General features: G+C 45.7%; 1 protein-coding gene and 1 pseudogene across 2 annotated transcripts in view; one reads left to right on the plus strand and one right to left on the minus strand.

Annotated features, from left to right (window-relative positions):
- Positions 1–1,667: 1,667 nt before the first annotated feature.
- On the plus strand, positions 1,668–11,249 carry LOC124015902 (annotated as a pseudogene).
- A 5,384-nt stretch (positions 11,250–16,633) lies between these two features.
- The window catches only part of LOC124015901 (excitatory amino acid transporter 2-like), a 41,688-nt gene continuing 31,557 nt past the window's right edge, over positions 16,634–26,764 (minus strand). For both annotated transcript variants that reach the window (XM_046331385.1, XM_046331386.1), the window contains exons 7-11: positions 21,832–22,065; positions 19,559–19,753; positions 19,051–19,185; positions 18,300–18,738; positions 16,634–18,147 (exon numbers count right to left, since the gene is read on the minus strand). In XM_046331385.1, coding sequence (XP_046187341.1) covers positions 17,839–18,147; positions 18,300–18,738; positions 19,051–19,185; positions 19,559–19,753; positions 21,832–22,065 — 1,312 coding nt within the window. In that variant the 3' untranslated portion in view covers positions 16,634–17,838. The remainder of the gene's footprint in view (positions 18,148–18,299; positions 18,739–19,050; positions 19,186–19,558; positions 19,754–21,831; positions 22,066–26,764) is intronic.

Raw genomic sequence — 26,764 nt, forward strand, 5'->3', positions numbered from 1 at the left:
GATGTAAAATGTGTCTTGCATACTACCGGTCAAGACTTTCAGAACATCGAGTCCTTCAAGGGTTTTTCTCTATTTGAACTATTTTCTACATTGTAGAATAATAGTGAAGACATCAAAATTATGAAATAACACATATGGAATCATGTAGTATCCAAAAAAGTGTTAAACAAATCAAAATGTATTTTGTATTTGAGATTCTTCAAATAGCCACCCTTTGCCTTGATGATAGCTTTGCAAACTATTGGCATTCTCTCACCAGCTTCACAAGGTAGTCACCTGGAATGCATTTCAATTAACAGGTGTGCCTTCTTAAATCAAATCAAATCAAATCAAATTTATTTATATAGCCCTTCGTACATCGGCTGATATCTCAAAGTGCTGTACAGAAACCCAGCCTAAAACCCCAAACAGCAAACAATGCAGGTGTTAAAAGTTCATTTGTGGAATTTTTTTCTTTCTTAACGTGTGAGCCAATCAGTTGTGTTGTGACAAGGTAGGGGTGGTATACAGAAGATAGCCCTATTTGGTAAAAGACCAAGTCCATATTATGGCAAGAACAGCTCAAATAAGCAAAGGGAAATGACAGTCCATCATTACTTTAAGACATGAAGGCCACTCAATACGGAACATTTCAAGAACTTTGAAAGTGCAAAGTGCAGTCGCAAAAACCACCAAGCGCTATGATGAAACTGGCTCTCATGAGGACCACCACAGGAATGGAAGACCCAGAGTTACCTCTGCTGCAGAGGATATGTTCATTAGAGTTACCAGCCTCAGAAATTGCAGCCCAAATAAATGCTTCACAGAGTTCAAGTAACAGACACATCTCAACATCAACTGTTCAGAGGAGACTGTGTGAATCAGGCCTTCATGGTCAAATTACTGCAAAGAAACCACTACTAAAGGACACCAATAAGAAGAAGAGGGTTGCAAGGGCCAAGAAACATGAGCAATGGACATTAGACCGGTGGAAATCTGTCCTTTGGTCTGGAGTCCAAATTGGCGATTTCCACCGTAAAGCATGGAGGAGGAGGTGTTATGGGGTGATTTGCTGGTGACACTGTCTGGGATTTATTTAGAATTTAAGGCACACTTAACCAGCATGGCTACCACAGCATTCTGTAGCGATACGCCATCCCATCTGGTTTGGGCTTATGGGACTATCATTTGGTTTTTCAACAGGACATTTTTATTTTATTTTTTAAATGTAACCTCCATTTAACCAGGCAAGTCAGTTACAATGACCCAACACACCTCCAGGCTGTGTTATGGGCTATTTGACCAAGAAGGAGAGTGATGGAGTGCTGCATCAGATGACCTGGCCTCCACGATCCCCCGACCTCAACCAAATTGAGATGGTTTGGGATGAGTCAGACCGCAGAGTGAAGGAAAAGCAGCCTACTAGTGCTCAGCATATGTGGGAACTCCTTAAAGACTGTTTTAAAAGTATTCTATGTGAAGCTGGTTGAGAGAATGCCAAGAGTATGCAAAGCTGTTATTCTGCTGTAGAAACTAGTAAAAATAATGAAAAACCCCTCAATGAGTAGGTATTCTAAAATTCTTGACCGGTAGTGTATTTGGGGGCGAATTGGCGTAAATTACTTTAAGCTTACATTTCTGTTAAATAATTATTAGTATTAAAATGGCCAATAATGTGAGTTGTTTCTCCTCCCACTTCTTTGTCTGCCTTTACCTGATATGTCTCTTCTTCTGCAGTACCTGATATGTTTCTTGATAACTTCAGCAGCGTTGTGCATTTCTCTCTAGAGTAAGGGGACAAACTGTCCTCACAAAGAACTAAATAGAAGCTGAATGACAGACCAAGGAATGGAGAACCATGACAAGGGTGGAGGTGAAGGAGGAGGAGAAGGAGACAAGAAACATCTCCCAGAGGAGGTGAGCGAGAGCGACAAGGAGACCAAGGACCAGCGCAACAAGGCGGAGAAGGGAGAGAAGGAGACAGAGAATAATGGCAGTGAAAAGGAGAGGGTTGAGGGGAAAAGGGAAAGCTGTCGTCGCTCAGGCTCCCTGTGGAGGGGGGGCTGGGCCCTGACGGAGCGGCTAGCCATCAACGTGTCGGGGATGCGCTACGAGACACAGCTCCGCACTCTGGCCCAGTTCCCCGACTCCCTCCTGGGGGACCCTAACCGCAGAATTCGCTACTTTGACCCTCTGCGCAATGAGCTGTTCCTGGACCGGAACCGGAACTGCTTTGACGCCATCCTCTACTTCTACCAGTCTGGCGGGCGGCTGCGGCGGCCTGCCAACGTGCCCCTGGATGTGTTCTTGGATGAGCTGCGCTTCTATGAGCTTGGTGAGGAGATCATGGAACGCTTCAAGGAGGATGAGGGCTTTCCCAAGGAGGAGGTGCCTGCGCTGCCTGAGAACGAGATGCAGAGGAAGGTTTGGATGCTTTTTGAGCACCCAGAATCCTCCTCGGGCGCACGCATCATCGCCATCATCAGCGTCATGGTCATTGTGGTGTCCATCGCCATCTTCTGCTTGGAGACGCTGCCTGACTTCAGGAACGAGAAGGAGCTCCGAGAGGTGAGAGGGGGCCGTTGTGGGGCCAGGGGCCTGAGGGCCAAACAGAAATGACACACAGGAGAGAGAGAATGAGAGAGAAACAGAGAATAGTAGAAAAGGAAACAAACAAAGGGACCAGGAGAAAGGAGAGGCTGCGGGAGATGTACATAAAGCACAGATAGAGGAAGTTGAGGAATGAAGAGAGGAATGAAGAGAGGGATGAAGAGAGGGATGAAGAGAGGGATGAAGAGAGGGATGAAGAGAGGGATGAAGAGAGGAATGAAGAGAGGGATGAAGAGAGGAATGAAGAGAGGGATGAAGAGAGGGATGAAGAGAGGAATGAAGAGAGGGATGAAGAGAAGGATGAAGAGAGGGATGAAGAGAGGGATGAAGAGAAGGATGAAGAGAGGAATGAAGAGAGGGATGAAGAGAAGGATGAAGAGAGGGATGAAGAGAGGAATGAAGAGAAGGATGAAGATAGGGATGAAGATAGGGATAAAGAGAGGAATGAAGAGAGGGATAAAGAGAGGAATAAAGAGAGGGATGAAGAGAAGGATGAAGAGAGGGATGAAGAGAAGGAATGAAGAGAGGGATGAAGAGAGGGATGAAGAGAAGGATGAAGAGAGGAATGAAGAGAAGGAATGAAGAGAGGGATGAAGAGAAGGATGAAGAGAGGGATGAAGAGAAGGAATGAAGAGAGGGATGAAGAGAGGGATGAAGAGAAGGAATGAAGAGAGGAATGAAGAGAGGGATGAAGAGAAGGATGAAGAGAGGAATGAAGAGAGGAATGAAGAGAGGAATGAAGAGAGGGATGAAGAGAGGGATGAAGAGAGGAATAAAGAGAGGGATGAAGATAGGGATAAAGAGAGGAATAAAGAGAGGGATGAAGAGAGGGATGAAGAGAGGGATGAAGAGAAGGAATGAAGAGAGGGATGAAGAGAGGGATGAAGAGAAGGATGAATAGAGGAATGAAGAGAAGGAATGAAGAGAGGGATGAAGAGAGGGATGAAGAGAAGGATGAAGAGAGGAATGCAGAGAGGGATGAAGAGAAGGATGAAGAGAGGAATGAAGAGAGGAATGAAGAGAGGGATGAAGAGAGGAATGAAGAGAGGGATGAAGAGAGGAATGAAGAGAGGAATGAATAGAGGATGAAAGAGTAAGGAATGCATCTTGACAGGGTGCTAAGAGAACAGAGGTTAGCACATTGGGAGACTGATGATGGGGTGATCATCAACAGTCAGTGAAGGATGACAATTAGTAAAGGATGACAGTTTGTGGATGACAGTTGGTGAAAGTCAATGACAGATGTCACCCTGTGGAACATAAATACTACATGTGTGACGACACAGGCCCCTCACAGGGTTAAACACAACATGCGACACACACACACACACACACACACACACACACACACACACACACACACACACACACACACACACACACACACACACACACACACACACACACACACACACACACACACACACACACACACACACACACACACACACACACACACACACACACACACACACACACAGACAGGACAGAGTGATTTCTGAGATTATTTTAGTCATGTCGTTAAAATTGAGGGAAAGGAATGGGAAGAGTGGGGGGTGAGGAGAGGAGAGGGGGAACGAAAGTGTGGTAGGAAAACAATAGAAATAGGTTGGAGGAGAGAGAGAATCACAGTTAGGGAACTAGAGAAAGAGGGAGGTTGCAGGTAAGAGCGGGAGAGAAAAAGGGGTGGGACAGAGAGAGATGAGGGGCAGGAAGGGAGGGGTAAATATGGACTGCACAAAGAACATTATGCTTTATTGATGGTATCTCCAGATCACTGACCATCTGTCTCACATTGACTGGTGCTCCAGGATCACTGCCAAGACGACTCCGTATGGGAATAGATGGAGTTGATAGGAACATATAAACCAAGAGAAAGAGAGAAAGAGGGAGAGAGAGAGGGAGAGAGGGAGAGAGAGAGAGAAAGAGGGAGAGAGAGAGAGGGAGAGAAAGAGGGAGAGAGAGAGAGAAAAAGAGAGAAAGAGGGAGAGAAAGAGGGAGAGAGAGAGAGAGAGGGAGAGAAAGAGGGAGAGAGAGAGAGAGAAAGAGGGAGAGAAAGAGGGAGAGGAAGAGAGAAAGAGGGAGAGAAAGAGGGAGAGAGGGAGAGAGAGAGAGAGAAAGAGGGAGAGAGGGAGAGAGGGAGAGAGGGTAAGTGAAAGTGGAGTGCAAAAGAGGAGAGTGGAGAGGAGCGTGTCTCACGTTACTCCTTAGAGATCTAAAGGAGCTATATATAGCGTAAGGACAACCCTAAGAGCACATCAACACGTAAACGTTGGTTCCCATTAATAAACACACTGACTCATACCCACTGAAAGAGGCATGGAAAGAGTAGTACAGAACACCTATTTGATGACTCGCACAAAATGAAATGTACTTCACCTGCCAAGTGGATTACCGACAAGGTTGGCTTAGCTGCTTTTGGATTTTGAGGGATCATGCAAAAGCACAGAACACAAGGTATATGGTGGGTCTTACCGAAGCGCATATGCACACACCCGACCTCTCACACTCACTCACATGATCAGAACATCTGACAGAAGACACACAGCGCTCTGTACAGACTCAAAATGGCAGCATAGGTGGCAGCAACTGAAAATAAATCCTTGTCTTTTACAAGACGACCACCTCCTGTTGCAACGGAAGCTCTAGACATACAGTATTGAAAGACGTGCTGTATGGTTCTCTAGACATACAGTATTGAAAGACGTGCTGTATGGTTCTCTAGACATACAGTATTGAAAGACGTGCTTTATGGTTCTCTAGACATACAGTATTGAAAGACATGCTTTATGGTTCTCTAGACATACAGTATTGAAAGACGTGCTGTATGGTACTCTAGACATACAGTATTGAAAGACGTGCTTTATGGTTCTCTAGACATACAGTATTGAAAGACGTGCTGTATGGTTCTCTAGACATACAGTATTGAAAGACATGCTTTATGGTTCTCTAGACATACAGTATTGAAAGACGTGCTGTATGGTTCTCTAGTCATACAGTATTGAAAGTCGTGCTGTATGGTTCTCTAGACATACAGTATTGAAAGACGTGCTGTATGGTTCTCTAGACATACAGTATTGAAAGACATGCTGTATGGTTCTCTAGACATACAGTATTGAAAGACGTGCTTTATGGTTCTCTAGACATACAGTATTGAAAGACGTGCTGTATGGTTCTCTAGACATACAGTATTGAAAGACGTGCTGTATGGTTCTCTAGACATACAGTATTGAAAGAGGTGCTGTATGGTTCTGTGACCATTTGGAATGAGCAGCTAGTTGTTATTCCTTTCTTATTGGGTGACAAAGAGTGAGAATGTCTGTCGGGGAAGTGTGATCATGGCTTTTCAACCTCATAAAGGTGAGGAGAAATGGAACTAAAGTGGGTGACAAATGTGAGGGCAAATGTCACTGTCATTTCAGTTGGTAAAAGCATTCCAGGCCTCTACATAGAGATTAACATATACAGTATATGCCCAAACAAACAACTGCTGTATATACACCTCACACAGGCAAACTCATGCAGGCACACGGACAGGCACTAACACACAACTTTTGCTTCACTTTTGCTTCACTATAATTTTATCATAGGCAATAAAAATTCTGAGCCATTTGCCTCCAATCCATCTTATGGCTGGACATACCATAAAACCTACGTTTGACTGTCTCACTTTGAATCCCAAGACTGCTTCTTAGAAAACATTGTCAGGATGAAATGAAGTGTCAGATTCGTCAGTCAGTGCAGACGCTGTGCTGTAACATTAGCCGTTGTCACATGCAGTCATGCTCTATAATGTTTTTCTTCTGTTTAAATATAGAGACAAAACACATTTGCATCAAGGTCTGCGGAAGGAAAGAGAAAGTGTGATTGCACAAGTGAAGTTATACACAGTATTACAGTTATCACAGTCTTAATCAGACCGTGATGACAGATGCATTTTCCACATGTGCTGAGGAAAAACTTTGCCACCTTTAAATTAATCACTTCTCCTCCCTCTCTCCTCCTCATGTTTACTGTAGTCATCATGGTTCTCCCCGACCTATGTCTAACCTTCCACCCTTACTATTTCTTATTAATGAATTTATGTCCTTCATTACCCTTGTAATGAACACGAGGAGAGACAGAGAGTTGGTTTCAAGTGCAGCGTGCAGCAGGTGTTTATTGTAAAGGACCACAGGAGGAGGCAGGTAGCTGGGCCCAGGGGCAGGCATAAGGTCATACACAGGAGGAGGCAGGTAGCTGGGTCCAGGGGAAGGCAGAAGGTCCTACACAGGAGGAGGCAGGTAGCTGGGTCTAGGGGCAGGCAGAAGGTCCTACACAGGAGGAGGCAGGTAGCTGGGTCCAGGGGCAGGCAGAAGGTCATACACAGGAGGAGGCAGGTTGCTGGGTCCAGGGGCAGGCAGAAGGTCCTACACAGGAGGAGGCAGGTTGCTGGGTCCAGGGGCAGGCAGAAGGTCCTACACAGGAGGAGGCAGGTAGCTGGGTCCAGGGGCAGGCAGAAGGTCCTACACAGGAGGAGGCAGGTAGCTGGGTCCAGGGGCAGGCAGAAGGTCCTACACAGGAGGAGGCAGGTAGCTGGGTCCAGGGGCAGGCAGAAGGTCCTACACAGGAGGAGGCAGGTAGCTGGGTCCAGGGGCAGGCAGAATGTCATACACAGGAGGAGGCAGGTAGCTGGGTCCAGGGGCAGGCAGAAGGTCCTACACAGGAGGAGGCAGGTAGCTGGGTCCAGGGGCAGGCAGAAGGTCCTACACAGGAGGAGGCAGGTAGCTGGGTCCAGGGGCAGGCAGAAGGTCATACACAGGAGGAGGCAGGTAGCTGGGTCCAGGGGCAGGCAGAAGGTCATACACAGGAGGAGGCAGGTAGCTGGGTCCAGGGGCAGGCAGAAGGTCCTACACAGGAGGAGGCAGGTAGCTGGGTCCAGGGGCAGGCAGAAGGTCATACACAGGAGGAGGCGGGTCGCTGGGTCCAGGGGCAGGCAGAAGGTCCTACACAGGAGGCAGGTAGCTGGGTCCAGGGGCAGGCAGAAGGTCATACACAGGAGGAGGCAGGTAGCTGGGTCCAGGGGCAGGCAGAAGGTCCTACACAGGAGGAGGCAGGTAGCTGGGTCCAGGGGCAGGCAGAAGGTCATACACAGGAGGAGGCAGGTAGCTGGGTCCAGGGGCAGGCAGAAGGTCCTACACAGGAGGAGGCAGGTAGCTGGGTCCAGGGGCAGGCAGAAGGTCATACACAGGAGGAGGCAGGTAGCTGGGTCCAGGGGCAGGCAGAAGGTCATACACAGGAGGAGGCAGGTAGCTGGGTCCAGGGGCAGGCAGAAGGTCATACACAGGAGGAGGCAGGTAGCTGGGTCCAGGGGCAGGCAGAAGGTCCTACACAGGAGGAGGCAGGTAGCTGGGTCCAGGGGCAGGCAGAAGGTCCTACACAGGAGGAGGCAGGTAGCTGGGTCCAGGGGCAGGCAGAAGGTCCTACACAGGAGGAGGCAGGTAGCTGGGTCCAGGGGCAGGCAGAAGGTCATACACAGGAGGAGGCAGGTAGCTGGGTCCAGGAGCAGGCAGAAGGTCCTACACAGGAGGAGGCAGGTAGCTGGGTCCAGGGGCAGGCAGAAGGTCCTACACAGGAGGAGGCAGGTAGCTGGGTCCAGGGGCAGGCAGAAGGTCATACACAGGAGGAGGCAGGTAGCTGGGTCCAGGGGCAGGCAGAAGGTCATACACAGGAGGAGGCAGGTAGCTGGGTCCAGGGGCAGGCAGAAGGTCCTACACAGGAGGAGGCAGGTAGCTGGGTCCAGGGGCAGGCAGAAGGTCATACACAGGAGGAGGCGGGTAGCTGGGTCCAGGGGCAGGCAGAAGGTCCTACACAGGAGGAGGCAGGTAGCTGGGTCCAGGGGCAGGCAGAAGGTCATACACAGGAGGAGGCAGGTAGCTGGGTCCAGGGGCAGGCAGAAGGTCATACACAGGAGGAGGCAGGTAGCTGGGTCCAGGGGCAGGCAGAAGGTCATACACAGGGGGTCCAAAAGGGAACAGTACAGGCAGGGAAAAGGCTAGTAATGTAGTCTGGGAGATCAGGCAATAGGTAGATAACAGGAAATCCGATTGGCTAAAGTACAGGCAGGGAAAAGGCTAGTAATGTAGTCTGGGAGATCAGGCAATAGGTTGATAACAGGAAATCCAATAAGCTAAAGTACAGGCAGGGAATAGGCAAAAGGCACCGTTAGTGAACCATCATACACAGGAGGAGTAAATCACAGGAAAGCCAGCGCTCTGAAAGACATGTGTCACAAAACAAACAAAACCTCACAGTGACGGGGTGCAAAGAACTGAACTAAATAGTGTGTGATAATGACATACAGGTGTGTGAACAGGTGATTAGAATCCAGGTGATTGGGATCTGGAGAGTGAGCTGCGTTCAGGGGATCTACGTGTTGGAGGGTGTGAGTTGGAAGGAGACGTTACAACCCTGTTTGTTATCTCTTGTCTAAACCACGGTCATCCCCCCCTTCACTGTTTTATCTCCCCTCAATCTCTCCTGCTTCATTTCTAACACCACTCACTTTCCCTCTCTCCTTCTCTCCCTCCAGAAATTCACCTACCAGCCCCATCCTACCCTCCCCAACATCACCATCCTGGTGCCTCCCACTGGCAGTGCTTTCCATGACCCCTTCTTCCAGGTGGAGACCATATGTATCTTCTGGTTCTCCTTTGAGCTCATCATGCGCTTAGCCAGCTCCCCAGTAAGCTCCACTTCTTCAAGGACGTGATGAACACTATCGACTTCCTCGCCATCATTCCCTTCTTCGTCACTCTGGGCACAGAGCTGGCCAGGGACAAAACCTCCAACAAGGACCCGGGCATGTCTTTGGCCATCATCAGGGTCATTAGGCTGGTCAGGGTGTTCAGGATCTTCAAGCTGTCGCGTCACTCCAAGGGCCTGCAGATCCTGGGCCAGACTCTGAAGGCCAGCCTGAGAGAGCTGGCCCTGCTCATCTTCTTCCTCTTCATCGGAGTCATCCTCTTCTCCAGCGCTGTCTACTTCGCCGAGGCGGACAGCCCCGACACGGTGTTCACCAGCATCCCCGAGGCCTTCTGGTGGGCCGTGGTCTCCATGACGACAGTGGGCTACGGGGACATGTACCCTACGACTCTGGGGGGCAAGCTGGTGGGCTCCATGTGTGCCATCGCTGGTGTGCTCACCATCTCCCTGCCAGTCCCCGTCATTGTGTCCAACTTCAGCTACTTCTATCACCGAGAGACGGAGTGTCTCGAGAAAATCAGTGAGTACACCCACATCAGCACCTCTCTCTGGGAGGGTGAGGATGAGGAGGGAGACAAGGGGAGGGAGATTACACTCCCCTGTATGTGGGTGACTGCAAGGGAATCTGTAACCCCCTCAATGGGACACTGCTGTCAGGACTGTGTGCGGGGCAGGACGGGTGGGAGAACAAAGGCAACGTGTACCTCAGGGAACCCCTGGTCACTCAAGTGTGAGACAGGATAGATGGATAGACAGAGGATCTGCTGAATACAACCCTGGTACTCTGCCTCTAAGTTAAATAGAGAGAAAGATAAAGGAGGATGGCAAAGTAAAGGAGACGAGATACAAAAAAAATACTATTTTACTCAAGGACTTACTTGCACGCTTGCACCGTCAATGGCTTACACCGTTTACTACAAACAGAACTGATGAGACCATGGCAGATATTGTGACAGCTTGCGTTTAGCTAATGTCACTGAGAATTGAGTATGATGCCATCATATTGACAATAAAAACAGCTGAAACAGAATGTATATTTATTTATGATATATTTACCAGATTGTAATAACAGTTTATACAGTACATACAACTCTAGCAATTGTAAATGTTGGTGTTTATAAGACATGAGTGAATTGCAGTGCCATTTTATATGTTATTGTGTGCTAGCTAGTTAAATGCACAGGGCCATTCTGAATGTGTGTAGAGGGTTGACTAAGGGCGTTTTTACCATTTTTGTCAACCCAGTACAGTTTGCAATTTTTTGTGCAGCGTGAACACTCTCAAAGAGGTCAGACCCACTCAGAAGGAGACAGAAGAGCCCCCTAAGCAAACCGAACTGAGATCATCTCGAGAGCTGGTCTGAGTTCGGTTCTCTTGAATTCCGAGGTTTGATTCCTTTTTTAGGGCAATGTGAACACAAAGCTCCCCCGGGTTCACTTGTCATTATTTCCGCACGACACACTAGGCTCCTGCAGCATTGTTTCCCTTGTCGTAACCACTCACATTGGTGCCACAAAAGAGAGAAGTGGATGTGCAGGTTCATGGAAAAAAACGTGATGTTTTTTTGTATTGATTAGCGATTGTCAAGAATCCACAGAAATGTTTAGTTTTTAGTTCAGACTATTTGTTTGCCATATGTGATCTATAGGCTAAGAGAGGTTCATAAACTGTTTATTTGATTGTGGGGTTTGAATAGTGTGAGAAGACAACAACATATTTGGTGAGAATCACAACATAGGGTCCAAAATCAATTCTAGCTCTTAAAAGGGCGGCAGCCTACATTGGGTGTACAATATTCAATTACAGTATTATTTAATCTGCAGTTATTGTTCTGCTATTTATTCTGTAACCAATAATATTTACATGTAGTAGTGTCTTCTGATTAAAATGATTATTTATCCCCTTTTTTCACTAAATGCAGTCTATTAGCTTTCAAAATGTAAGCAGGTGTATATAGCTGTCTGATAACACGTTTTGATGGAATGTCTTGTCCTGCACTGCACTTTGTAAAACCCTGGAGTGCATTGAGTGAATTTTGGAAAAAGATCTTGGTTCCTTTCTAAACATGGCAATGCAAAGGGGACTCGGACCACAGGATAGGTGAAGTGAACCGACAAAAGAGTTGAGTCCTCATTCAAAGATCAGTTCTTTTAAAGAGGACAATGTGTAAAAACAGTCTGAATGTCCTGATGGGACTGGGCACCGTCTCTGAAAGCTATGGCAGAAATGCTCTGCAGTGATATTGTGGTGACGTGGAACACAAAGAGATCAGCCTGGGGGCTGTGGTGCAAACAGAGAGCAGCCCTAAGTGTTGGCCCTGGGACAGTGGAGAGTTTTCAGTGTGTAAGGGAGACAGCTAGGCTGGGCGGCAGGGAAATCTGATCCTGGACCTGTCAGGCTTCCAGCTGACCCTTCCTCCCAATGGCTGTGCAGGGCTAACACTAGTAATAATAATAATAATATATGCCATTTAGCAGACGCTTTTATCCAAAGCGACTTACAGTCATGTGTGCATACATTCTAGTAGATACCACTGGCCTAAATCCACACTCACCCCACTGGGTAGAAGTACTTTACTGGTCATCCAAAGACACATCCCTGCCCCTGTCCATGTTACCATGGTGCCTCAATTATCTTGCCTACTTAGAATGTGTCTTAACAAAATGCTTTGCACAGTGTTCACTGTTTATACTGTGCTTTATAAATACAGTGCCTTGTGAAAGTATTTGGCCCCCTTGAACTTTGCGACCTTTTGCCACATTTCAGGCTTCAAACATAAAGATATAAAACTGTATTTTTTTGTGAAGAATCAACAACAAGTGGGACACAATCATGAAGTGGAACGACATTTATTGGATATTTCAAATTTTTTAACAAATCAAAAACTGAAAAATTGGGCGTGCAAAATTATTCAGACCCCTTAAATTAATACTTTGTAGCGCCACCTTTTGCTGCGATTACAGCTGTAAGTCGCTTGGGGTATGTCTCTATCAGTTTTGCACATCGAGAGACTGACATTTTTTCCCATTCCTCCTTGCAAAATAGCTCGAGCTCAGTGAGGTTGGATGGAGAGCATTTGTGAACAGCAGTTTTCAGTTCTTTCCACAGATTCTCGATTGGATTCAGGTCTGGACTTTGACTTGGCCATTCTAACACCTGGATATGTTTATTTTTGAACCATTCCATTGTAGATTTTGCTTTATGTTTTGGATCATTGTCTTGTTGGAAGACAAATCTCCGTCCCAGTCTCAGGTATTTTGCATACTCCATCAGGTCTTCTTCCAGAATGGTCCTGTATTTGGCTCCATCCATCTTCCCATCAATTTTAACCATCTTCCCTGTCCCTGCTGAAGAAAAACAGGTCCAAACCATGATGCTGCCACCACCATGTTTGACAGTGGGGATGGTGTGTTCAGGGTGATGGGCTGTGTTGCTTTTACGCCAAACATAACATTTTGCATTGTTGCCAAATAGTTCCATTTTGGTTTCATCTGACCAGAGCACCTTCTTCCACATGTTTGGTGTGTCTCCCAGGTGGCTTGTGGCAAACTTTAAATGACACTTTTTATGGATATCTTTAAGAAATGGCTTTCTTCTTGCCACACTTCCATAAAGGCCAGATTTGTGCAATATACGACTGATTGTTGTCCTATGGACAGAGTCTCCCACCTCAGCTGTAGATCTCTGCAGTTCATCCAGAGTGATCATGGGCCTCTTGGCTGCATCTCTGATCAGTCTTCTCCTTGTATGAGCTGAAAGTTTAGAGGGACGGCCAGGTCTTGGTAGATTTGCAGTGGTCTGATAATCCTTCCATTTCAATATTATCGCTTGCACAGTGCTCCTTGGGATGTTTAAAGCTTGGGAAATCTTTTTGTATCCAAATCCGGCTTTAAACTTCTTCACAACAGTATCTCGGACCTGCCTGGTGTGTTCCTTGTTCTTCATGATGCTCTCTGCGCTTTTAACGGACCTCTGAGACTATCACAGTGCAGGTGCATTTATACGGAGACTTGATTACACACAGGTGGATTGTATTTATCATCATTAGTCATTTAGGTCAACATTGGATCATTCAGAGATCCTCACTGAACTTCTGGAGAGAGGTTGCTGCACTGAAAGTAAAGGGGCTGAATAATTTTGCACGCCAATTTTTCAGTTTTTGGTTTGTTAAAAAAGTTTGAAATATCCAATAAATGTCGTTCCACTTCATGATTGTGTCCCACTTGTTGTTGATTCTTCACAAAAAAATACAGTTTTATATCTTTATGTTTGAAGCCTGAAATGTGGCAAAAGGTCGCAAAGTTCAAGGGGGCCGCAAGGCACTGTATGTTCTTATGATCAGAGATTGTGAGCTGCACAGATAGTGGGTTGTGTGTGTGCATCTGTGTATGTGTGTGCGCTGTGTATGTGTATATGTGTGTGTGGTTACCAGTATGTGTGTGTGTGTGTGTGTGTGTGTGTGTGTGTGTGTGTGTGTGTGTGTGTGTGTGTGTGTGTGTGTGTGTGTGTGTGTGTGTGTGTGTGTTTGTGTGGTTACCAGTACGTGGTGTGTGTGTGTGTGTGTGTGTGTGTGTGTGTGTGTGTGTGTGTGTGTGTGTGTGTGTGTGTGTGTGTGTGTGTGTGTGTGTGTGTGTGTGTGTGTGTGTGTGTGTGTGTGTGTGTGTGTGTGTGTGTGTTTGTGTGGTTACCAGTACGTGGTCTGTGTGTGTGTGTGTGTTTGTGTGGTTACCAGTACGTGGTCTGTGTGTGTGTGTGTGTGTGTGTGTGTGTGTGTGTGTGTGTGTGTGTGTGTGTGTGTGTGTGTGTGTGTGTGTGTGTGTGTGTGTGTGTGTGTGTGTGTGTGTGTGTGTGTGTGTGTGGTTACCAGTATGTGTGTGTGTGTGGTTACCAGTATATGTTCTGTGTGTGTGTGTGTTTGTGTGTATGCACGTGTGTGTGTGGTTACCAGTATGTGTTCTATGACTGCGAACCCTGTTAATATTTGTTGTATTTAATAAAGATAGTATTTTATCAGTTATCTAAATGAGTCCCTGTTTTGTTAACAGAGGGGAGATGAGTCAGCAGATGTCCACTTCACCACAAAACAATTATCTAAACAACAACAACCAAAATGTCTAGTCTTTCAAAATGTTGCCATTATTGGCAGGTTTAGATACCATCTGTTTAACTTGGTGAGAGAGAAAATTGGATCGCACCCCAAAGGATTGAAATGATTTCCCTCCTTGCAACTATGTCTTTAGTCTCTAGAGGTCAAAGCACTCAGTGCAAATCCTCCTAGTCATCCCAGCTCAGGGACATCATACTGAGGACTCTGTGGTTGCTTCTTCTGAGCCATGAAGCCAGAAGAAATATGTACTGTGTATTTTGCAGATTGAAATAATTATGTAAAGAATAACGAATTACAACATACATTTTATGGGACAACCATACAAACAAATCCCATAAGTACAGTGATTCATGTCTATAGTTGTCACGCCCTGACCTTGGAGATCCTTTTTATGTCTCTATTTTGGTTTGGTCAGGGTGTGAGTTGGGGTGGGCATTTCTATGTGTTGTGTTTCTATGATTTTTTTTATCTCTGTTTTGGCCGGGTATGGTTCTCAATCAGGGACAGCTGTCTATCGTTGTCTCTGATTGGGAACCATACTTAGGTGCCTTTTTTCCCACCTGTCTTGGTGGGAAGTTGACTTTCTTTATGGCACTTAGCCTTAAGCTTCACGGTTTTGTTTTGTAGTGTGTATTGTTTTGTTCTGCGTCTTTTTCTTAATTAAAGAACATTTATGCCCACAACGCTACACCTTGGTCCGCTCCTTTCATCAGCCGTGACAGTAATGCATGTCTTTCTGCAACATTCTTCACCCTCCGCCCTGAAAAAGCCTAGTTGGCAGAAATGGTGAAATGTGCAGGTGGGATTAAATAAACATGCGACAAGTGTGACACTAATGTCATGGCATCAATAACCATCCTCTACATAGAAATAACATCCACCAGTTCCATACCCTACTCTGCCAGGGAGGACTGAGGAAACTCAGTGACTGTTGCTAAAAGAGAGAAATGCTTCTAAATAAAACTGGAGAAAAGCCAGACTGAAGTGAAGTTGAAATGAGTTGATGGGTTATCAGCAACACTGACAATTTGAGCAGATGAGTCTCTTCATACCCTCACTGCTTGATGACTGTCCCAATGATTACATACCCTAACCCCCCCCCCCCCCCCGGGTTGGCTGACATTCCGATGTCGTGTTGTGGGTTAGATGTTTCTAGTGTAATATATGGACAAATCATTTTGTGGTTTTGAGTGATTTATGCTTGTTTTTGGTTGCTATTCATTTAATTGACAAAAAAATACAAGTGGCAATCTTGTTGTGTAAGAAATTCCTGTATGTGAGCCGAAAATACTCCGTTCACTACATATAAATAGAGTAATGAATCATAGTCTGTCTGTTTTGTTGAATACCTTCACCCAGAGAGTCGAGGCATGTCTGTCCCTGTTCACTGGGTTCACTAGGTGGTGGTGGCCTGTTGTGGCCTGAAGCTTTCCCTTATTATCTACCTGTTTCTCTCATCCTCTCCTCTTCTCTCCGTGACGTCAGTCCTGTTTGCAATTACCCACAGTGCCCTGCGCTGTCTGGAAGAATGAGTTGGATTGACGTCTTTCTGGCCATCTGCCGTTCTTCTATTCCTCCCTCCCTCCCTCCCTCCCTCCCTCCCTCCCCCTCCCTCCCTCCCTCCCTCCCTCCCTCCCTCCCTCCCTCCCTCCCTCCCTCCCTCCCTCCCTCCCTCCCTCCCTCCCTCCCTCCCTCCCTCCCTCCCTCCCTCCCTCTCTCTCTCTATCCCTCCCTCCCTCCCTCCCAACCCTCCCTCCCTCCCTCTCCCTCCCTCCCTCCATCCCTCTCTCCATCCCTCCCTCCCTCCCCAACTCCATCCCTCCCCAACTCTTCTTTGAGAGGATTAAGTGTGTTGATATCTCTGTGTGTCTTTGTCTCATCAGTGTGTGTGTGTGTGTGTGTGTGTGTGTGTGTGTGTGTGTGTGTGTGTGTGTGTGTGTGTGTGTGTGTGTGTGTGTGTGTGTGTGTGTGTGTGTGTGTGTGTGTGTGTGTGTGTGTGTGTGTGTGTGTGTGTGTGTGTGTGTTCGAGGTTTGGTGTGCCAGTTGCAACTTGAACGTCCAGTAATATCCTTGTCCACTGGATTTCATCATTGTCTTTAGTCACAAAATATTGATGTGTGTCCCCTTTGTTGTAGTACTAATCTGTACACAGTTTTTACACAAGGTACAGAAATAACCAAATCTTTGTCATTGTAATTTAAATAAATCTCTAAGATTTTATTACATACAATATACACAAAACCTGGATCTGCAAACCTGCATTAAGACTGAAGGATTTGGGTAGGCAGTAATGACCTTCAATGAAAGGCATTTCAGAGGGACAGAGGAAAACAAATCAATATGACAGAACCAATGAGAATATCTCTTAATTAACCAATAAATAATTAAAGTACAAGAGTAATGAAACAACAAGTAAATTAATACGTGAATCACAATGAAAACAGACTGCTGTGCAACACAGACTGAAGACTGTTGTGCTGGAAAAAATGTCTAAAATTACTAACAACCATCATTTCAGACAACAGACAATGAGAAAAAATGACTAACCATACGTACTGAGAAATAACAATATTAACAACAATAACCGTATTATGATTGTCATTTCAGGACAAGTTGAGGTACAAGATGAGGTAAAGTCAAGTGAAGTGTTGAGTTTGTAGAGGACAAGGAGAGGAAGAGAAGAGAGAGCGAGGAGGTAGAATAGTGTAAAAATAGTTTGACTACAGTGTGTTTGTTACCTTTAATTACATATAGTTGCTACACGCAAGTTTATCTCACATTTGAACTTACATATAAGTAGAATTAATATTTATTTGTTGATTCATTCGATACAGTACAGCTGGAGATGGACGACGTTCTACAGATGACATTTTGGAAGTTGAGAAGAGAACATTTCTGATTGTGCGTTGACTGACACTGAACACCAAGATCTCAGTACTGCGTCTCTCTCAGCCATGCTAGAGGGTAGAGGATAAGGTTGAGGAACTGGCTAGCTGAAATGATTAGAACAAGACAATGATTATCAGAGAATAGAGCTGGGCTGACAGAAGACACAACACTAAGTTAAAGCTCCCTTCTGCAGCACACTGAAGCGTAAAAGTTAGGGCATGGGCTCTTTTTCCCAAAGATTATTAAAGGGTGTTGCCATAGCAACATAAATATTGTCATCGCTCAAAGCAAGCTTTTTGATCCCTGATCATGTCAAACAGGACTCAAATCACACAAGAACACTCAAATCAGACAACTACTAAATAGTAACCATTTGTAGAGCACTGCATCCACCAACCCAGACCCCTATCAAAAACGCCACAGTGGTACTAGGTGGTAGAGTGCAGTAAATTGGGGGAAGTGTAGTGAAACTGTGGTAAAACAGAAGTGTTTTCATAGAGGCGTCCCCATCAGGGCAGGTCGCAGGGCAGGATGGTGTTCCTGCGGTCGTAAGCAGTGTCGTCACTCTCTTCTCCTTCACTCCCTTCATCCAGCACCCTATCCCTCTCCTCCTCTTCCTCTGTCTCGCTCTGGTATCGGTCACTGTCTCGCCCCCGCAGTCTCTCCCTCTCTATTCCTCTATCTCTCTCTCTATCTCTCTCTCTGTCTCTTTCCCTGTCTCTTTCCCTGTCTCTTTCCCTGTCTCTTTCCCTGTCTCTTTCCCTTCTGTCTCTATCCCCTCTGTCTCTCTCTCTGTGGGAGCGAGGGAGTGTGGGGATCTGGGAAGACAAAGAGGAATAAAATCAGAGACAGGCCATCAAAGGACCATCCAACTCAAATGTACACACAAATATTCCATTGATAACAAAACATGATTAACAAGAAGTTAGGATTGAGCCCTAGGACTAGTGGTAGCTGTAACCCTGCCTACCTGGTTGTCGTGGCTTGGCAGGGCGCAGTAGCCAGGCTCTGTTCTGCGGAGGATGCGTGGGGAATGGGTACGGAAGGCAGAGGTCCGTGGGGAGTGAGAGTGGGAACAGTTGGAGCGCGGGGAGGGAGAGCGGACAGAATGGGGGGATGGAGAGCGGACGGAGCGGGGAGAGTTGGTGATGGAGTAGATCTGTGACAGGTTGGAGTGGCCGTGGTGGTTGAGTTTGGGTGGGCGGGGGGAGCGTGGGGGTAACTCGGGAGGTCTCTTGGGGTCCACCAGGTCTATCTCGGTGAGGACAGGAGGCGGGGGGATGAACTCCTCATCCTCAGGGGAGAGGAGTTCGGCGTCAATCTCAGCTAGCTCTGCCCTGGACAGGTGGTCCACAATCCCAGCACCAAACGAGTCGCCCACCACGTTGATTGAGGTACGCATTCTGTCACTGGCCCAACAGACAGACAATGCTGGAGTCAGCCATGACTGATCACTGTGTTACAGGTACACTACATGACAGGAGCTCTCATGGATGAGTAGATGCCAACAATAGCAATGGCATCTACAGCTAAGTACCACTCTACACTTTACAGTTGACAATATGCGTTGCATTTTGACAGAGTTTGACGTACCCTACTTTTCTTTCATAGAGATAATCAGCAACATTGAATCATTGTAGTCTAATGTCATCATGCTGTTGAAAACAAAGACCAGAGTACCTGAAGTGTAACATCACAGTGATTGTGTGTATGTGACTCACAGCAGCCAGTCGACAGCGATTAGCAGGCTGATGTCCTGGGTGGGCAGGCCCACAGCTGTAAGGATCAACAGCATGGTGACCAGGCCTGCGCTGGGAATACTGGCCGCTCCCACACTGGCCAGGGTGGCTGTCATACTGAGAGGAGAGGAGGGGAAGGAGTGAGGGAGAGGAAAGAGAAGTGGGACTTGATGTTACACACACATTTCTCATTCCAAGACATTGTCACCACAGAATGCATTAGCATGTGACTCATAAAAGTCATCAGCAACCACAACTGATACATACAATAAACCTACAGTTAGATGACTATTTCAAGGTACAGAAACCCATGGAGGAAGTGACACAGCGCACACAGCGCACACAGAGCATGACAACCTTAAAAACATTACTGCACTTGAGTACTATACCTAAAAGCATACTATATTACACCCAGGTAACACACCTCAACACAAAAGTATCCTAAGAAACCCCCTGGGCCAGGGTTGTTAGTGGTAAAGAAGAGGCCTACCTGACGGTAACGATCTGTCCTGCGTCCAGGTTGATGTCATTCATCTGAGCGATGAAGATGGCTGCCACCGCCTCGTACAGGGCTGTACCGTCCATGTTGATGGTGGCTCCGATGGGCAGCACGAAACGCGTCACGCGCTTATCGATCTTCAGATTCTCCTCCAGACAGCGAAATGTGACAGGTAACGTTCCTGCACTGAGAGAAGGAGAGAGAGGGTAAGAAAGGGATGTAGACAGGTAACGTTCCCACACTGAGAGAAGGAGAGAGAGGGTAAGAAAGGGATGTAGACAGGTAACGTTCCCGCACTGAAAGAAGGAGAGAGAGGGTAAGAAAGGGATGTAGACAGGTAACGTTCCCGCACTGAAAGAAGGAGAGAGGGTAAGAAAGGGATGTAGACAGGTAACGTTCCCGCACTGAGAGAAGGAGAGAGAGGGTAAGAAAGGGATGTAGACAGGTAACGTTCCCGCACTGAGAGAAGGAGAGAGAGGGTAAGAAAGGGATGTAGACAGGTAACGTTCCCGCACTGAAAGAAGGAGAGAGAGGGTAAGAAAGAGATGTAGACAGGTAACGTTCCCGCACTGAGAGAAGGAGAGAGAGGGTAAGAAAGGGATGTAGACAGGTAACGTTCCCACACTGAGAGAAGGAGAGAGAGGGTAAGAAAGGGATGTAGACAGGTAACGTTCCCGCACTGAGAGAAGGAGAGAGTGGGTAAGAAAGGGATGTAGACAGGTAACGTTCCCACACTGAGAGAAGGAGAGAGAGGGTAAGAAAGGGATGTAGACAGGTAACGTTCCCACACTGAGAGAAGGAGAGAGAGGGTAAGAAAGGGATGTAGACAGGTAACGTTCCCGCACTGAGAGAAGGAGAGAGAGGGTAAGAAAGGGATGTAGACAGGTAACGTTCCCGCACTGAGAGAAGGAGAGAGTGGGTAAGAAAGGGATGTAGACAGGTAACGTTCCCACACTGAGAGAAGGAGAGAGAGGGTAAGAAAGGGATGTAGACAGGTAACGTTCCCACACTGAGAGAAGGAGAGAGAGGGTAAGAAAGGGATGTAAGACAGGTAACGTTCCCGCACTGAGAGAAGGAGAGAGAGGGTAAGAAAGGGATGTAGACAGGTAACGTTCCCGCACTGAGAGAAGGAGAGAGAGGGTAAGAAAGGGATGTAGACAGGTAACGTTCCCGCACTGAGAGAAGGAGAGAGAGGGTAAGAAAGGGATGTAGTCAGGTAACGTTCCCACACTGAGAGAAGGAGAGAGAGGGTAAGAACGGGATGTAGTCAGGTAACGTTCCCACACTGAGAGAAGGAGAGAGAGGGTAAGAAAGGGATGTAGTCAGGTAACGTTCCCACACTGAGAGAAGGAGAGAGAGGGTAAGAAAGGGATGTAGTCAGGTCGAGAGAGATAACGGGAAGAAAATACAAATGAGGAGAGAGGGTATAAAGATGTTATAGAGATAGAGAACTATTGAGGAAGAAAATAATGACAGAAATTGTGAGGGAGAGTGAGGGAGAGGGAGAGTGAGAGTACAAAGTGAGAGTTAAAAAAGAGGGGAGGAGGACAGAGAGGGTGAGAGAAGGGGTGAAATCTAACAGCATTATCATAACAGCAAGTGTATTTTACAATCCAACATGTGAATTGCAGGAATTTGATTTGAGCCTAAACTAAGCCCAGGTCATAATATAATTAGAGAAAGTTGATAGGATTACTCTTATTCTGTAAAGCCTCCCTAATGCTTCAAAATGACAGTTGGTTTGAGCAGCACAACAGATTCAGAAGCAGCGGAAACATGGCCAGTTTGGCCCCTTATCCAGAGCCCCAGACATTTACAACGCAGCGTCTGTCTGTCTGTCTGTCTGTCTGTCTGTCTGTCTGTCTGTCTGTCTGTCTGTCTGTCTGTCTGTCTGTCTGTCTGTCTGTCTGTCTGTCTGTCTGTCTGTCTGTCTGTCTGTCTGTCTGTCTGTCTGTCTGTGTCTGTCAATCTGTCAATCTGTCTGTCTGTCTGTCTGTCTGTCTGTCTGTCTGTCTGTCTGTCTGTCTGTCTGTCTGTCTGTCTGTCTGTCTGTCTGTCTGTCTGTCTGTCTGTCCGTCTGTCTGTCTGTCCGTCTGTCTGTCTGTCTGTCTGTCTGTCTGTCTGTCCGTCCGTCCGTCCGTCCGTCCGTCCGTCTGTGCTATTGAGGAAAATACACACCAGCACAAATGATCTAAACATAGTATATACACCCCCCCACACACACACACACACACCCAACCCCCCCTAGAGTGTTCCTCCCCTACCTGCTGGCGGTGCCCAGGGCAGTGATCCAGGCCTGGAAGATCCCAGAGTAGAAGGTGAAGGGGCTCTTCCTTGTGACGGAGAAGAAGATGAGTGGCAGGATAATGCCCCCGTGGATCATTAGGCCCACTATGACTGTCACCATGTACATGCCTAGCTGTCTAGCCACCACCTCCAGGTCCCCGATGGCTGCTATCTTCCCTGAGATCAGAGAGGCGATACCAACTGGAGAGTACCTGGAGACACAACATTGCTAATGAGGAGGCTTCTTCCAGAATTTTCCAGGTGTAGGAAAATATATGTGGAGAGGAAGCCACTTTAGACTATTGAGACACACTCCACCGACGGCATCAATACTGAAGAGACAGTGGGACTACAGCTGGGCGGGTCATAGGTCATAGCAACACAAGCTTAGCATCTGAGGTGTAAGGGATGTACTGTGTGTTGATCTGTGAGGAAGATGTAATTTACCCAGAGTTGTTTGGTAGAGTTGTTAGTATACTGTGTATTACCAGTGTGTTTAGTGTACTATGTGTTGATCTGTGAGGAAGATGTAATTTACCCAGAGTTGTTTGGTAGAGTTGTTAGTATACTGTGTATTACCAGTGTGTTTAGTGTACTATGTGTTGATCTGTGAGGAAGATGTAATTTACCCAGAGTTGTTTGTTAGTAGAGTTGTTTAGTATACTGTGTATTACCAGTGTGTTTAGTGTACTGTGTGTTGATCTGTGAGGAAGATGTAATTTACCCAGAGTTGTTTGGTAGAGTTGTTAGTATACTGTGTATTACCAGTGTGTTTAGTGTACTGTGTGTTGATCTGTGTGTTTAGTGTACTGTGTGTTGATCTGTGAGGAAGATGTAATTTAGCCAGAGTTGTTTGGTAGAGTTGTTAGTATACTGTGTATTACCAGTGTGTTTAGTGTACTGTGTGTTGATCTGTGAGGAAGATGTAATTTAGCCAGAGTTGTTTGGTAGAGTTGTTAGTATACTGTGTATTACCAGTGTGTTTAGTGTACTGTGTGTTGATCTGTGTGTTTAGTGTACTGTGTGTTGATCTGTGAGGAAGATGTAATTTAGCCAGAGTTGTTTGGTAGAGTTGTTAGTATACTGTGTATTACCAGTGTGTTTAGTGTACTGTGTGTTGATCTGTGTGTTTAGTGTACTGTGTGTTGATCTGTGAGGAAGATGTAATTTAGCCAGAGTTGTTTGGTAGAGTGACCAGTGTGTTTAGTATACTGTGTATTACCAGTGTGTTTAGTGTACTGTGTATTACCAGTGTGTTTAGTGTACTATGTATGACCAGTGTGCTTAGTGTACTATGTATGACCAGTGTGTTTAGTGTACTATGTATGACCAGTGTGTTTAGTGTACTGTGTGTGACCAGTGTGTTTAGTGTACTATGTGTGACCAGTGTGTTTAGTGTACTATGTGTGACCAGTGTGTTTAGTGTACTATGTGTGACCAGAGTGTTTAGTGTACTATGTGTGACCAGTGTGTTTAGTGTACTATGTGTGACCAGTGTGTTTAGTGTACTATGTGTGACCAGTGTGTTTAGTGTACTATGTGTGACCAGTGTGTTTAGTGTACTATGTGTGACCAGTGTGTTTAGTGTACTATGTGTGACCAGTGTGTTTAGTGTACTGTGTGTTTAGTGTACTATGTGTGACCAGTGTGTTTAGTGTACTATGTGTGACCAGTGTGTTTAGTGTACTATGTATGACCAGTGTGTTTAGTGTACTGTGTGTGACCAGTGTGTTTACCAGTGTGTTTAGTGTACTATGTGTGACCAGTGTGTTTAGTGTACTATGTTTGTACTATGTGTGACCAGTGTGTGTGTTTAGTGACCAGTGTGTGTGTACATGTGTGACCAGTGTGTTTAGTGTACTAGTGTGTGACCAGTGTGTTGTTTAGTGTACTATGTGTGTTTAGTGTACTATGTGTGACCAGTGTGTTTAGTGTACTATGTGTGACCAGTGTGTTTAGTGTACTATGTGTGACCAGTGTGTTTAGTGTACTATGTGTGACCAGTGTGTGTACTGTGTACCAGTGTGTTTAGTGTACTATGTACAGTGTGTTTAGTGTACTATGTGTTTAGTGATGTGTGACCAGTGTGTTTAGTGTACTATGTGTGACCAGTGTGTTTAGTGTACTATGTGTGACCAGTGTGTTTAGTGTACTATGTGTGACCAGTGTGTTTAGTGTACTATGTGTGACCAGTGTGTTTAGTGTACTATGTGTGACCAGTGTGTTTAGTGTACTATGTGTGACCAGTGTGTTTAGTGTACTATGTGTGACCAGTGTGTTTAGTGTACTATGTGTGACCAGTGTGTTTAGTGTACTATGTGTGACCAGTGTGTTTAGTGTACTATGTGTGACCAGTGTGTTTAGTGTACTATGTGTGACCAGTGTGTTTTATGTGTGACCAGTGTGTTTAGTGTGTGACCAGTGTGTTTAGTGTACTATGTGTGACCAGTGTGTTTAGTGTACTATGTGTGACCAGTGTGTTTAGTGTACTATGTGTGACCAGTGTGTTTAGTGTACTATGTGTGACCAGTGTGTTTACTGTGTGTGTACTATGTGTGACCAGTGTGTTTAGTGTACTATGTGTGACAGTGTGTTTAGTGTACTATGTGTGACCAGTGTTTAGTGTACTATGTGTGACCAGTGTGTTTAGTTATGTGTGACCAGTGTGTGTGTACTATGTGTGACCAGTGTGTTTAGTGTACTATGTGTGACCAGTGTGTTTAGTGTACTGACCAGTGTGTTTGTGACCTGTGTGTGTTTAGTGTACAGTGTGTTTAGTGTGTGACCAGTGTGTTTAGTGTGTGTGTGACCAGAGTGTTTAGTGTACTATGTGTGACCAGTGTGTTTAGTGTACTATGTGTGACCAGTGTGTTTAGTGTACTATGTGTGACCAGTGTGTTTAGTGTACTATGTGTGACCAGTGTGTTTAGTGTACTATGTGTGACCAGTGTGTTTAGTGTACTATGTGTGACCAGTGTGTTTAGTGTACTATGTGTGACCAGTGTGTTTGTGTACCAGTGTGTTTAGTGTACTATGTGTGACCAGTGTGTTTAGTGTACTATGTGTGACCAGTGTGTTTAGTTACTGTGTGTACAGTGTGTTTAGTGACCAGTGTGTTTAGGTGTACTATGTGTGACCAGTGTGTTTAGTGTACTATGTGTGACCAGTGTGTTTAGTGTACTATGTGTGACCAGTGTGTTTAGTGTACTATGTGTGACCAGTGTGTTTAGTGTACTATGTGTGACCAGTGTGTTTGTTTAGTGTGACAGTGTGTTTAGTGTACTATGTGTGACCAGTGTGTTTAGTGTACTATGTGTGACCAGTGTGTTTAGTGTACTATGTGTGACCAGTGTGTTTAGTGTACTATGTGTGTTATGTTTAGTGTACTATGTGTGACCAGTGTGTTTAGTGTACTATGTGTTGTGTTTAGTGTACTATGTGTGACCAGTGTGTTTAGTGTACTATGTGTGACCAGTGTGTTTAGTGTACTATGTGTGACCAGTGTGTTTAGTGTACTATGTGTGACCAGTGTGTTTAGTGTACTATGTGTGACCAGTGTGTTTAGTGTACTATGTGTGACCAGTGTGTTTAGTGTTTGACCAGTGTGTGTACTATGTGTGACCAGTGTGTTTAGTGTACTATGTGTGACCAGTGTGTTTAGTGTACAGTGTGTTTAGTGTACTATGTGTGACCAGTGTGTTTAGTGTACTATGTGTGACCAGTGTGTTTAGTGTACTGTGTGTGACCAGTGTGTTTAGTGTACTATGTGTGACCAGTGTGTTTAGTGTACTATGTGTGACCAGTGTGTTTAGTGTACTATGTGTGACCAGTGTGTTTAGTGTACTATGTGTGACCAGTGTGTTTAGTGTACTATGTGTGACCAGTGTGTTTAGTGTACTATGTGTGACCAGTGTGTTTAGTGTACTATGTGTGACCAGTGTGTTTAGTGTACTATGTGACCAGTGTGTTTAGTGTACTATGTGTGACCAGTGTGTTTAGTGTACTATGTGTGACCAGTGTGTTTAGTGTACTATGTGTGACCAGTGTGTTTAGTGTACTATGTGTGACCAGTGTGTTTAGTGTACTATGTGTGACCAGTGTGTTTAGTGTACTATGTGTGACCAGTGTGTTTAGTGTGTGTGACCAGTGTGTTTAGTGTACTATGTGTGACCAGTATGTGTTTAGTGTACTATGTGTGACCAGTGTGTTTAGTGTACTATGTGTGACCAGTGTGTTTAGTGTACTATGTGTGACCAGTATGTTTAGTGTACTATGTGTGACCAGTGTGTTTAGTGTACTATGTGTGACCAGTGTGTTTAGTGTACTATGTGTGACCAGTGTGTTTAGTGTACTATGTGTGACCAGTGTGTTTAGTGTACTATGTGTGACCAGTGTGTTTAGTGTACTGTGTTTGTTTGACCAGTGTGTTTAGTGTACTATGTGTGACCAGTGTGTTTTACTGTGTGTTTACTATGTGTGACCAGTGTGTTTAGTGTACTATGTGTGACCAGTATTTGTTTATGTGTACAGTGTGTTTAGTGTACTATGTGTGTACAGTGTGTTTAGTGTACTATGTGTGACCAGTGTGTTTGGTGTACTATGTGTGACCAGTGTGTTTAGTGTACTATGTGTGACCAGTGTGTTTAGTGTACTGTGTGTGACCAGTGTGTTTAGTGTACTGTGTGTGACCAGTGTGTTTAGTGTACTATGTGTGACCAGTGTGTTTAGTGTACAGTGTGTTTAGTGTACTATGTGTGTACAGTGTGTTTAGTGTACTATGTGTGACCAGTGTGTTTGGTGTACTATGTGTGACCAGTGTGTTTAGTGTACTATGTGTGACCAGTGTGTTTAGTGTACTATGTGTGACCAGTGTGTGTGACCAGTGTGTTTGTTTAGTGTACTATGTGTGAC

This window comes from Oncorhynchus gorbuscha, linkage group LG26 (genome assembly GCF_021184085.1).
Source record: "Oncorhynchus gorbuscha isolate QuinsamMale2020 ecotype Even-year linkage group LG26, OgorEven_v1.0, whole genome shotgun sequence".
Taxonomy (NCBI): domain Eukaryota; kingdom Metazoa; phylum Chordata; class Actinopteri; order Salmoniformes; family Salmonidae; genus Oncorhynchus; species Oncorhynchus gorbuscha.